The sequence below is a fragment of the Scaptodrosophila lebanonensis genome, unplaced genomic scaffold (assembly GCF_003285725.1).
Source record: "Scaptodrosophila lebanonensis strain 11010-0011.00,11010-0021.00 unplaced genomic scaffold, SlebRS2 tig00000024-arrow-pilon, whole genome shotgun sequence".
Taxonomy (NCBI): domain Eukaryota; kingdom Metazoa; phylum Arthropoda; class Insecta; order Diptera; family Drosophilidae; genus Scaptodrosophila; species Scaptodrosophila lebanonensis.
In genome coordinates this window covers 6,685,996-6,700,327 of record NW_022060538.1, presented here as the reverse complement: position 1 = coordinate 6,700,327, position 14,332 = coordinate 6,685,996, and the positions used below count along the sequence as shown (strand labels likewise).

The window sequence follows — 14,332 nt, the reverse complement described above, 5'->3', positions numbered from 1 at the left end:
GCAGATGCGGCAAGGTGCGCTTAGCGATTCGTTTTCGTTTTCTCATTCAGTTTATTTCGGGCTCTCGTACAAGTCGCAACGTTTGAAACGGACGCGTCGTCGTGCTGAATAATTCTATAAATGCAAGTTTTATGACGCTATATTGTTGATAAATAAAATTGCTGTGTATCAAATGCGTTTCAATTTTAGTATACGTTTGTAAAAAAGTAGCTAACAGTAAAAAAATTAAGTTGCACCACTGTCGGTGGCGATTGTGAGCAGCGCACATTATTATTTATTAACAAAGCTGCAGCAGCGTTGAGACGTGGGTGCAGTGTTAAATAAATAAGAATTTATTTCGTAGACAGCAAAACGAACGCTGCAAATAAAAAAGTATAAAGGTTGCTTGTGAATTAACGTGAATGTGAATAGTTATAGCTAAACTGCATGAAAATATTTATTTAATTGTGATAATTGCTGACATTGTTCATGCAAAATTGTTAATTAAATATGCACACAAGCTGAAGTTGTTTTGTTTTGGTGATATACTGAATTTGTTTTTGTTGCTGTTCTTATTTTCTCATTGAACTTTTGTGCTGTGGCGCTCCTTTGTCTAGTGCGCAGCAGCAAAGGTGACCGCGACGGCGACGGCGACTGTGCTGCTTGCGCTGCAATTTACCGTTCGTTTGATCAATTACTTTATGTTTGCGCTCATTGAGCGCAGCGAGTTCGTTTTTTTTCTCCCATACGCGTGTGCCTGGCGTTTCGTAATTGCAGTACTCAGCGTATTATGGTTGAAAAAGCTGCCGCTGACCCAATTTTGGCCAACGTTCTAATTGCAGTAGCCTACGTGTTTCATGCAATAACAATTTATTTCTGTATTTTGTTTTGTTTAAACAAACCGTTGCGTCGCGGCAGTAGTTTAATCTTTATTGATATAACGATCTTCAATAACCGGCTGTGGGAAATGAAATTCTTATTGAATTTTATCTGTTTTGCTTTGCTAGCTACATGGCTTGTTTTTAACTGCGCACATTTCCATATATAATTGTTAACACTGGGCTAACGGGTTTTGTCGTAATACCCAGAGTTCTGTAAGAGAGTGCACACAGCTGTTAACGTCTGTAAATAGACAGGCGAATGTACTTTTGGCAGAGAAATGTTTGAAAGGGCCTAATTAATTCTAGACACACCGAAATTTTTATAGTCTTTTGCGGCTTCAACTGCCTAATTGGAACCAAGAACTCATTTAATGGTCTTTCCATCAAACTTAATTATAATGTGAAGCGCACAGCACCACTGGCCAATTACCAGAGCGCCCGCAGTTACCAATAAGCCAAGTTAATCAGTAACGTAAAGCCAAAAACTGATGCAAAGGCCAAGTGGTAATATACCCGTAATATAACACTTTCGAAATGCAGCAACAGTAAAAACACCAACAACAATCGTAGCAGCCAAACGGGTGCAACAACTACTTAACATTTTATTACGAAAATATAAACAGACATGCATGTTAGAAAAAATAAAAGTCTTGCAATGCATGAGCGTGATAAATGTTTAAATCAATAACATTAAATGCAATGTAAATTAACTAATCGAAACATTTTGTGTTATCCCATGTTAGGAGAAGAAAACGAATTCCCTTCACTTAAAAAACTCTTGAAAACTGCCCAAATCCAAAGTGCACAGAGCAAAAACAAACAAGCAAATAAATAAACTAACCAACAACAAAAACAACAATAGCATAATCAGCGAAAAACGAGTTTCCCGAGAACAGCAGTTCCTACGATTTTTCCAATTGGGAAGGCAAAAGTAAACCAACTAGCCGTTAGTGCGACGTTGTAACCTATATTCATATTCAAAATAGATCGGCGACGCGACTTGCAACGGCAACTGTCAAAATGCAGAGAATCCAACCAACGAGAGCATCGGCCATGTAATGTATCACATGAGAACTTGGCCAAAAGCGAAACAAGTTTCCATTTGCGCGCATATGCTAAATAATAATAAATAAGCGAACAGAAACGACACGCCAAGTAATAATAACAACAACAACAACAGCAGCAGCAGCAACAACAACAACAAGACAAAAAGTGACCTACAAATACTGGTTTTACTCTCCAACAACGTCTGGGGCCAACAACGAGTTGGGCCAGTCTAAAACGCCAGTGAAGCGTAGCCACCACCGAACCAAAATCGAGTGTGTTGGAATATCGCGTGAGAACGTACGAAATGGCCACAGCATCCGCACCAACACAGTCCCAGACTATGGTTAAGCGTCCCGGGCCGCCTGTACCGCCCCGGCCACTACAGGCTGGTCTCTTGCGTGCCCAGCGAGAATCCTCCATGCAAGCAAATAAAACTATAGCAACACCTAAATCTGCAACAGCAACAGCAAGCACACCACCACCCATCATACAAAAGAAGCCCACATTTGTGAGCCAACTGAGCGCAGTGGGACGCACACTGGTCTATAAATCGCCTTCGCTAAATCTCCAAAAGAAACAGGCCCAAACCCAGACGCCCACCACAGCTTTGGGCACGGCGCCAAAGCCACCATTGAAGCTGCGTAAAGCACCGGATGTGCCCACGGCCAAGCCCAGAGCGGATGCAGTGCAGCAAGAGCAACAGCCGTCCAGTGGTCTAGTTGTCACCGTTAATCGTCACAATTCGCTAAGCGCTGCAAGCAGCTCAAATGCCACGCCCCTCAAGGACACACGTCTCAGTCTGGGCAAAGTGGATTTTGAACGTGCCGGCTTACAGGTCGCCACACAACCGCTGCCCAGGCCACGCAAGATTGTCCAAATGCCAGTGGCCACGCTGGATGTGGAGGATATGGATATGCCGGCTTTTCAAGCGCCTCCAGCCACACCCGCCACAAGCATCTTTCGACGCTCCAAGACGACCTTGGATAGCTTTGGCAAAGGCGACAGCAATACGTCCACTATATCGTTGAGCAATGGTTCCGGCAACTCCAGCTTTCTCAGTGGTAAAACGGTGGAGATTAAGAATAATCTGAAGAATGCCGCTGAGCGCCTCTTCTCCGAAATCATCATCAGTCAGGGCCAAAAGCATTCAACAAATCTCGATCCGACCATTATCACAAAGCATGAGCGTGCAATACAGCATCAGGCGTTGTTGGAGCAGGAGTTGGCGCAGGAGCGACACAAGAGGCAACAGCAACAGCAACAACAGCAGCAGCATCAGCAACAAAAGCAACAACAACAACAACAACAAAGCCAGCAGGTAACCATCGTCACAAGTCATGCGGCCGGAAACCGCACGCGCATCAACATCAATGGAGGTGACAACCAAACCCATAACAACAGCAGCATTCATCCAGTTGCCAACAACAACAGCAGCACCATGAAGACTTCCATAAGTGCCGATAACTCGCCCGAGAAGAAGAAGCACGCCTTCCATGAATTGCTCATTTCTGAACTGGCAGCGATGCGCAATCGTTCCTGCTCCTTGGAGCATTTGTCCACAAAGCAGCCGCCAGGCGTGGCCAAGCCAAAGGCACCCACTAGCAATGCCAATGGAGCCGCTACCATAATATCTACAACAGCTGCTACAACGCCCACTAAAGCTCAGGCACGCAAACGCTATTACTCCATCGATGATCACTATGAAGATGACGACGATGAGGACCAAGATACTGAGGATGTGGATGCGGACAATGTCGAAGATGCGGATGGCGATGAAGAGGATACACTTACATATGCGGTCAATAAATCCTTAAAGAGCAACCACAATGAGAGTAGCTCACCACGCAAACGTTGCCCCTCCGGCTGCTCCTCGGACTCATCGCCTTATGGCACGGAACGTTCGCAGCGCATACGCACCTCCGATTGGATTGAGGTGGGTGACAATGGCAAACAAGTAACTCTCACTAGCTGTCACATAAGCCTCGAAGATTCGGGCCTCGAGGATGAGGAACGCTTGGATGATATGTCATCGTCGGGTGTGGGCGATAGCTGGGACAGCGTCAAGGAGGCGGAGAATGAGAAACGCTGCCGCAATGTAAAACGGTGAGTCAGACTAACTTGTATGCCATAGTAAAGGGAGAAAGAAGTCAGAGGTATTGCCAGGGGGTTAAATTAAATACGGGTGAGTTTGCTTAGCTGTTGGTAATGGCCCTTTATTTTCTGTACCACAGTCTAGTTTACTCTCTGACGAATATGCAGGGGTTGGCTGGATTATGTTTTGGTTTTTCTGCTTCAGTGATATATTATTGTTTTTTTCTAAATAATTTCAATAATATTAGGAATAGTTACTCAGATTATTTGGCGTAGCTGAGAAATAAATAAATAAATATAATAATTTGTCTCACATTTGGAATTTACCACTTTGTGTTAAATATGTATTTATATAGTCTTTGCGATTTTCGACTGATTTATTAAGAAAAGGGAACAGCAAAAAAGATTTGCGGGAACACTCACTCGGACATATTTTTTAAAACAAATTAGAAATGAACAGGGCTGTTTCTTCTGATACTTGAATTCGGATGCATTATTACATACAACTGCCAGACTTTTAAAATGTGCACTTCCGCGAATTTTGTTTTAAAGACGTTTTACTGCATCTGTCTGTTTTCTCTATCAACTGCATCTCAATTGTATTTCTGCGCCTTGTGGTAAAAATAGCCATAAAATTAATGTCAAATGCCGTAAAACTGTTCACGGCTGAACACGAAAAATCACTTCCACACCCATCGCATCCCTCCCAAGGGTGCCGGCGTGTGCCTGTCTGTCAATCGACTCGCCCTTTTCACCCATCCATTGTGCCTTAATTAGTTACGCACGAGGTCAGCCTCATTGTCAGTTCGCCACCAGCCATAAAAGTGTACTCTTCTCAAAACTGAACCGCAGGCGCGTTATCGGAAACAGCAACAGCAACATCAACAGCAGCCGCGTAAAAAATCAATACGGCAATAAAGATAAGATACCGATAAGAGCAGGCATGTACCTGCATTCGCACTCGTACACACATACATAGTTACAGGCATTTACGAATACATATGCACACGATGCATGCATGTGGGTACATTTTGCATTCAGGTAGTTGGAACTGCTGGGCGTGTCACGCATGAAAATGCAAATGCTTGCAAATTCCCAACATGTGTAATTTTATTTATTACAACTATTTCAGTGAATTTCACTGAACCTTCTTCTTTGTCGACATGCTTTACATGCCGCCTGCCTACTTGCCTGCCTTTGCCTGCATTTGGACACGTTATGCATCTCATAGATACGAGTACATACTACACTCAGACAAAAATTGCACTTGAAAACGCAAACCGAATTATATAGTATTGATTTATATAGCTTATTTTCATATATCTGTAGAGGCATCTACCATACAATTTTTAATCTGTGAAAATTCTATAACACTTGACTCAGAAAGCAAAAGAAAGCAGAAAGCACTTAACTCAAATGATTTCGAATATATTCGCCTAATTTTACAATTAAAATATGATCTTCATTCAAGTAATATTAATATCATGGATTACTTGTGAAATTGATCAAATTTGTAGCAAATTACTTATCTTTCTGAATATAGTTTATGATATTTAGAACAAAGTTTTTCAGAAAGTATATTTTATTTGTCTTCCAAATCACTTTCTATAAAAGCTTCTAATAAAAATAAGTGCTCGACTTGTAAATCTTGAATTGCTGCAATTGATTCGCAAATGAAAGGTTCTTATTATTTTCAAATTGTTATCTGGCATTTGAATTCTTGAGTTCGATTTTCATTTGATAATAAACCAGCATTGTGCCAGTAAATAAATATGGGAGTGGTTAGTTATTTCCGTAGCGTAACATTTTCCACTTTTGGGTAAAGGGTATATTGGAAAGTCTAACCAAATGGTTGAGTCAGAAGCAAGAGCCGAGGCGATATAGATATGTCTGTCTGCCTGGCTGTTTGATCGTCTGATTGAATATCGAGAACTTCTAAACCATAATAGCTAGGAACACGAAACTTGGTATGTAGTTTTGTCTTTTCCTTGTGCAGGTTTATTGCAAATCTTTGATAGACACATTATTTTATATACCTGTCATGGGATCGATCGTTAGATAGAATGTATCTTTAAAGTTCTGCTGGCTATTTTAAAATTAAGGTTTGACAATGTTCAAGTTGAAGAGGTCGTCTGTTTTTTCTCTGAGTGTATGAACATTTAGTTAGTTGGCCCATTGTTTTGTTGGCAAGCTCATGCAAATTGAATGCGCCAACTTACTTACTAACTTATTTAGGCAAGCAGCCGGCGGCGGGGCCAAGTCTTCAAAAATTAGACACCAGTTGCGGTTGGCTTGGGTTGCTTCTTTTTTTTTTGTTTAATAAATTATTACTGACATCATTTCGACAACTTGCTGTGGCTGTTGTTATTGCTGTGGCAGCTCACATCCAACTGCAGCGAGTCGTGAATGTGTTCGTGCAAGCTTGCGCTTGATTGCAGTTGCTAGCTGCAGTTTCACAGTAGCAGCAACATCTTCACTGTGCTGCAATATTTGCACCTATACATACATACATTCAAATATAACTGACTCCATATTATTATGGTTATTTATATCTACATACATATATGTATCTGTATACATTTTTCGTAAATATTTTTAACTTTTGGTAAATACAAAAAAATTTAAAAAGAAAACTCGTTTCGATCGTCTTCGTTGTTGGTGCAACTTTTTAAAAATATTTGTTGTTATTATTATTATTTTAACTGCGCGTTTTATTTGTATACGAATTGTATACGTGTGGAGTAGGTTTGTGTGTGTGTGTGTAAATAAGTAAGCCACGTTTATATAGCTTTGCGCTCGACACTGATTATTGTGACTCACATTGTTTGGCATTTGCTCGACGACTACAATTTTCAATATACATTTTATATTATGTGTTTGTATGCAAATATTTACACACACACATTTATATAGACATAAGTGTTGGCAATATAAATATGTGACTGGTTGACACACAACATATTATAAGTAAGTAAATGGCACTGGAATGGGGAGCTCAGCGAAGCGTCTCCAATCACCGGACAGTACTCGTATCTTGACTTGCCCGGTATTTGCATTGCTATATGATTATTAAGTGCGCCTCGCTCCCCGGTTTTTCGATTAGTCACACATTCTCTTACAGTCGTGTCAACAATATACTCACCACCAAACCAGCAATTCGATCTTGGCAATTTTGATTTTATGGTTCTTAGCGTTCTCATAAATATTTTCGCCTATGGTCATTGAAAATTGAGTTTCTAGCAATTTGCACAACGAGAAAGTTGTGAAAAGTTTCTTTCAGAACTCTTATCAATTTGTTGAGCATCTCGAGGCAGATCGAGCAGATCTTTACTGAGAGCCATTTAATATCTTGTAAATTGGTTTATGGCTCATTGAGGTTGTTTCCACAATTCTCGTATGTGATAAGTGCTTGAGAAATGCAAACGTGTCTTTGGCCTAAAAAATGAATTTCTACAGGTGCTCAAGTCGTTAAAAATGCCCGTAATGATTTAATGCTTTTTAGAAAGATATTGCTAAAATCTTCAAAAAGAATGGCTTGCATTCTTGCAAAAATAATAATTATAGACTTAACATCCGAATTGTTAGGGATAGATAGTTGTTTCTAATAAGAAATGGTCTGCAGATATAGAGTCCAGATGAAGGACCTGAGCAATAATAATGGGAATAATAAAATGTGATAATATTGATATAATGGTGTATATATGGGCTTACAAGTAAGTTCTTGACTGGCTAACTATGTATGTGGTGGAAATTGGCCTACAATATTATTTTTATGCGACAGGAAAAGGTCAAATCAGGCATTGGTATGGAACAGAATGTTCACAAATCTTTCATCTTTCAGCGGGTATCATCCTATTTTCTTTTTAGTTTATGGGTGGGGTTGATAAGATTCGTTGTGCTCCAGGCTCAATTTTTGCCTTCTGCTTTAGTCTCTCATTAAAGACGTGCAGTCTCTCAAATTAATTTATTAACAAGCCTTTGTTTGAAAGCGCAACTGGGCAATGACTTTGGCAGCCGTTCAAAAACCAATTAGCAGCCCAACTTTATGGCCAATCAATTTGTATTTTTCTTTTGTAAACACTCTCGACTTGAAGCTTCTTCAGTGCAATTTTCATGTTGCCCAAAAAAAAGAAGAAGAAAAAACTACCAACTGATTAATTCATTAAAAATTCAAACGCAACTGTGTGCGCAGTCTAACGAGCTTTTGATTGAATGTTATGGTCGACTTCATGTGTGGCTGATGTTTTGGGAGCATGACACATACACACACATACGTATGTATGTATTTATGAGGGTACCTATATTTTGTGGCACATAGCTATCAGGTAACTGTTAGGCATAGTGCAATTATGTTTATAATGATGTTGCTTCTATTTTAAGAATAAACCTAGGGCATGTTTTTTACTTTTATCTCAAGGTAGTGTTCCGCATTTTGTAATTATTTAAAATTGTTATTATTTCTTTGATGGGGGTATGGTATTGTGTTACGAGGTGGGCATAGATCGTGCCGTTCTTTTCTTTTTTTGTTTTATATTCCGTGCGTGATCGTGGGTTGTGTTGATAAAGAAACACGATAAAAAATCGGGACCTAAAAAGTATTTAAAATGGGAAACACTCTTTGAATGATTAGAACTTTGTGTATAGTATATATATGTGCAGATATATCCAAAAATTGTCATGTGGATATGAAACATATTGATTGATAATGCCATATTACTTGTTCAGTTACATTAACTCCTTGATTTCACTTTCACATTTGCTTCATTTCAAATGCATTTTTACAAAACTGCAACTCATATCGAGGTATAATGTTTTTTTTTTCTTCCAAGTTTCATTTGGCCACTTGATGTGGCTTTTACCTCGTTGCCATTGAAAAGCGAAAAAGTTCAATTCAATCATAAATTCTGTGTGCCAGATAACAATATGTAATTTGTTCAAGTTTTGTTTATCTAACTGCCAATGGAAGGCAATGTATCGACGCATTTGCTTTTTGGTCGGCCCCTTTAATTGAAGTGCCTTTTGTGACTGCTGCTGGAGGCTTTGTCGGCACACAACTATCTTCATTTTATGCGCTGATCAATGCAGCCGCATGTCAATGGGCGATTAACATACAAATTCGTGCAAATAATTAAATGGGGTCTCCCACCAATGTGCCAGTTGCCGTTGCCAGTTGCAGATGAAATGCAACAGCGACTGCAACAGCATCAGAAACTGCATCAGCAACTGCAGCATCGACTGAATGCCTGTAATTACGAAATGGCAGCCAGTTGTAAATAAAAGGAGCGAGTTGAGCTTCGCATGCGCAGTGCGCTGTGATTGTGGCTGACGATTGTTGGGGCTGCTGTTGTTACCGGCATCCCGAAACAGTGTGGCCAGCATAGTATAAATTGTTCAAAAAAAAAAGGGAATGCCATGCAAAATCTTGATCTTTTAAATAGCAATTAATTAAATATTCATGCTAAAGAAGAGAGAAAATAATACCTTTCAACTTTTCCTACATTCTTAACAGATTTTATAATCTTTTTGAAAAATCTGTTTTTCAAAATCTACTCATTAGTCCACTTTGTAATACGTTAATCTGATTAAAGATAAGTGTAGAAGCCGCTTCGTACGGGTTATACTTTACACTTTAACGTATTAGTTCATCATCTCCTCAATCGCTTAGCGTGGCTCTGATTCTTCTATATGATGTTCCATTCTTTTCTAAGTGCCATCGTAGTTTCTACTGTGATTGCTGGCATGCTCATAATATTGATACCTTCTGGTACACCTGGAAAATGTATGTATGTAATTGTACAGATGGAGTGTGGAAATTGAGGGTTCAATAACTATGTTTTCTGTAAGTGCCTTTCTCCACGAGTATTTATGCTTTTGCAAACCTGTAAAATCTTAACCTTTCTAGGCAAAAACCTCTATCTAATTTAACTTAATTATCCTTTACTTTATATTTAAAATGTGTTACGGAAGAAAATTTTAGTCTTATGCTTTTGTCACAGAGTGCGTTGTAGGATGTTGGGGATACAACAATGACAACAGAAATAATAAAACAACAACAATAACGACAACTACAACGGCCACTACAATAAAGCATAATCCAATTTGCAAGGCAAATGCAGGCGAGCGAGTGTGTGAGTAGTCAGGTCGGAGAGTCGGCCATGGTTTATATTTATTTATTTAACTTGCAATTTGCCATTTTCCTTTTGCATTGCATTGTCGTTGTTATTTCTGCTGTTATCTTTGCTTGTCGTTGCAATGGAAGGAAGCCGCTAATGCGCATTTTAAAATATGAATGAATGAATGAATGAATTTAAATCATACTTACAACACTCGAGTCGGCCTGTTTGTTTATGCATGTTTGTGTGTGTGTGTGTGTGTGTGTATCTGCTTATATCCCAGACTGGCGTTGAATTTGCGCATTTCCATAGCTCGTAAATATATTATTATGCCAATAATGCAATTTATCATGCGTTGTGTATGTCCAGCGGCTTCCTACGTTGCGCTCAAATACTCGCATTCACATACTCATTCATTTTGAATCGCTTGCAATTCCGGGCAAATGACAGTAGGCAAGATGTAAAATGCAAATTGTATCTTACAGATATACTTTTTACACACTTCGGGTACCGTTACACACATACACATGTGCATATGTACACTTGAACTTCCTTATAGTGGAAAATCACTTCGTTAGAAGTACATAAAAAACTTATATTATGCAGAATACAAATAATCCGTAATTTAGGGTTAGACTACACTCTTTCACATTTCTTTCGTAACAAAAGCTTCAAATATATCTCTCCACAAAGGTTCGACGTAGGTCAATTGATGAAGAGATTTCTTGCAATGTAGATAGCAGCTTATTAGCTTCAGCAATTCGTATTCATTTATTTTCTAAATGTTGACTTAAACATAAATTATGATATCTTTCTCACTTCCATTTAAAACAACCAGCAATCTTACTTTCAATTACACTCTTCTACATATTTTTCATTCTCAACATCAAACATTTGAAAATTGGAGAACATTAGTCGGTATTACTATTGTCTTCACAAAGGTTCGAACTGCAATGGGTCACAGCGTATTTAATTCATTGTTTTTGTTGAACTCGCTTTATTCGCCAAATTTATAAGACATCGACTTGGTTAAAATGTCACATTAAGATAATCTGTCAACAAAATAATTATATTAACTTATAATCAAAAATTGGCACATTTGAAACAAAAACCAAAACTACATAAAATTTTAGGTGCCTGCTTAAATAATGGAATTTCTTTACTAACTAATAATATACAAAAGTGACTTCAAATCTTTAGTATTAGTCCTCTTGAAACTCCAGTTTGTTTACCACAGAATCGATGGAATTCCTAATACCTCTTCTTAGAAATGATTTGTCAATCATGTACAAGTCTGTGGTCTTGTCGGGTTAAGTGGGGGAAATTTCAAATCAACAAACTTTGTGCAATACCCGTTTTGTGTTTTGGGTTTCCCAATTCTTCGGCTCCTAAGTTGACTGTTGAACAGTCTTTCTAAGACTCAACTCGTCGCGACCGAATCAATCAATTCTTTTTCTAATGTACCAATACAAATTAATAAATACTGAGATGGATGCAATTTCATGACTTTCCTCAACTCTGCTGAGAATATCTTCATTTTTGCATCCATTTTCTATTCCCTTACAACTTTTTATGTACCAATGCATTATCTTTTTGTTTCAATACGGTAATAGTAATAAAGCTTTATTGTATAGAAGTTCATTATAGGCAAGTTGGACAGTATATGCATGTACATACTTACTATAGATGTATGTGCTGCAGCAAAAGTAGCAATGGATTATAAAATGAATTCAATCAAAGCGAAAGCAATTGCAACAGTAGCAGTAACTGCAAATGCAACGCGCCACATGAGGCAGGCATTGTGGACAGTCTTATTGCTGTTATTGTTGTTGTGTCTGTGCAACGTTGCTTTTAATTTAATTACATAACAGTTGTCATTTCTGTACTTATAGGAATGAAAAACACAAGAATTGAAAAGAAAAAGTGACTAAAACAGAGAGATGTTCATTCTCGAACCGAGCTGGACTATAAACCCCACTTTAAGTGCCTTGTCATAGTTGGACTAATTGGTTTCCACATCATAGCAACAACTCGCCAGCACTTTTACTTTTTTGTGTTTGCTTTTTGCAATAACTATAATCCAAAAGCCCCAGCCACGGTGGCAAACAAGCCAGCATGGTATATACTATGTACATATATTTAAGTCTATAGTCCATGTATGGCCAGGCTGAGATGTTGGGCTGAGCGTTATTGCTGCCCACTTCCCCACCCATTGCCATCAAATTGACTGCCATTTCGGCGGCATAAAAACAAATATTTTCACATTTACAAGAAATCCAAAGCAATCGCAGTTTTGTTGCTCGTTTGTTATAATTTCAAACTAAAAGTCTTAATTTGCATGCTCGAACTCCAACGTTGTCGTCGTCTCCATCTCCATCTCCATTCCCGTCGAGCGAAATCGTCATCGACATTATTGGCTCGGCTGTATGCAAACATAAAACTGTGTTTGTGTGCTTTGCAATTTCGTTTCCTCTGAAATGAGCTGCGCATGCGCAGATGCATTGCTGGAGGAGTAGGAGATGGCGAATAGAGAGTGCAAGAGAGGGGCATCGCACTAATAGACATTTGCAAATGATTATTAAAAACGAAACGCGAAAAATGTGTTGTAATAGCAGACGAAACGACGACGGCGGCGGCGACGACTGCAACTGCGACGTCTGCAGCTACTTCAGTGACGGGAAAGGCAAACCGTTAGACTCTCATTTTCCAACATAATTTTCTAGGAATTGCAACAGCAACAAATGCCGCCAGCCATGCGGCGTTGGCTGTTTGTTTTTCTCTGTTTGCATAAGTATTCAGATTTGGATTTCGTGTCTTCGTGCAGCTTTACGATGACTTTGCAGTTCAACGGAATTCCTAAGTTTCTTAAATATGGGAGTGAAGGACTTTGCGGCGTAATCAGAGCCTTCTAAATGCACATAATTTTCTTGACCCTTTTTCCAAAGCAGGTTCGGGTCAATCGATTGTGTGTAGATCTTGCGCTTTACTTCGGCCATTGTGTCGAGTTTTATCGTCAAGTCTGCCCCCATTATAAAATTACTGTATTACTGATTTTGCTTAAATATTAAGTATAAGTTTATTTAGTGCAGTGGGTGGCCTTTGGCTGCACTTCTTAGACACTGGGTTGTCTTTCCCAGGCATTGGAGATTAGTAGGAAAGCGCTATTTTGATCCTTCTATGCCTTGAAAACGCTTACAGGATACAGAGAGAGCATTTTGTCGGGTCATGTGCTCGTTGAGGTAATTACTGGTCAGTAGCAGAGGAGGTATTCCAGCATTTCAATTGCTTCTGGATCCTTCTATAGTTGCATTTGCTGGCTCTGCGTCAGCATTTCTTTCTCTGCAAAAATGCTATTGCGCTATTTCGCAGCTGGTAGCCGGTCCAATGCCTCCCTTATGGCGAAAACTTCCTTAAAAATTGGTATAATATAACACCTATATTTTACAGCTTAGTAATTCAAAGTAATTCTATAATGTTAGTTTATTTTTGACATTCAGTATTCACAACAAATTATGTATGCTTTGCAATAGCCTCGTTTTGACTACTTCCTAAAAGTTGTACTGCTAGTTGAACGTTGGTTCTCTGATACTCTGAAATAAAAGAATATACGTTTGATTACAATAGTCATCATAAATTGCTTCACTTCTTCCTTAACAAGGCTAAGAAAAGCTATTTAATACAGGTAAATAAATCCATTTCTCATTTCTTTATTGCGACTCTTTGAATGGCTTGGCATTAACCGGCAATATATTTATGGCTGATTGTGTGCAAATTGTTGAAGCCTTTTTTTCGTTTGCTTACGAGATGGCACAGATTTTACTTTTTATCGTTTTGCTTCAGTAATTTGTTATGAGATGACAAAGACTTCAATCAGTTAATTTGCATATTAGTTGGCATGAGTTGCATTTTCAATTTCGGGCTTCAATATTGGTTCGATATGATTCGATTTCCTTATTGCTGCGCAACGTGCTTGACAAGTCCGCCAGCTACGCTCAAGATTTGCTGTTTACTTTTACATACTCCATACAAATACACATATATACTTATACATATAAATATGTATACACACATATATATATATATATATATATATGTGTGTGTAAGCAGATGTTGTTGAAGCCGGAAATGTAGGCCTTTGCTTGGATTTGCTAGATCCACACAACTTTGTGCAATTGTCACCTAAATAAACTGACAGAGTGACTGACCGACTGACTGACAGAT

General features: G+C 38.8%; 1 protein-coding gene across 1 annotated transcript in view; it reads left to right on the top strand.

Moving 5' to 3' along the window:
* Positions 1 to 61: 61 nt before the first annotated feature.
* LOC115620913 (formin-J) overlaps positions 62 to 14,332 on the top strand; it is a 59,162-nt gene continuing 44,891 nt past the window's right edge. The window contains exons 1-2 of the mRNA XM_030514408.1: positions 62 to 165; positions 1,604 to 4,010. Coding sequence (XP_030370268.1) covers positions 2,212 to 4,010 — 1,799 coding nt within the window. The 5' untranslated portion in view covers positions 62 to 165; positions 1,604 to 2,211. The remainder of the gene's footprint in view (positions 166 to 1,603; positions 4,011 to 14,332) is intronic.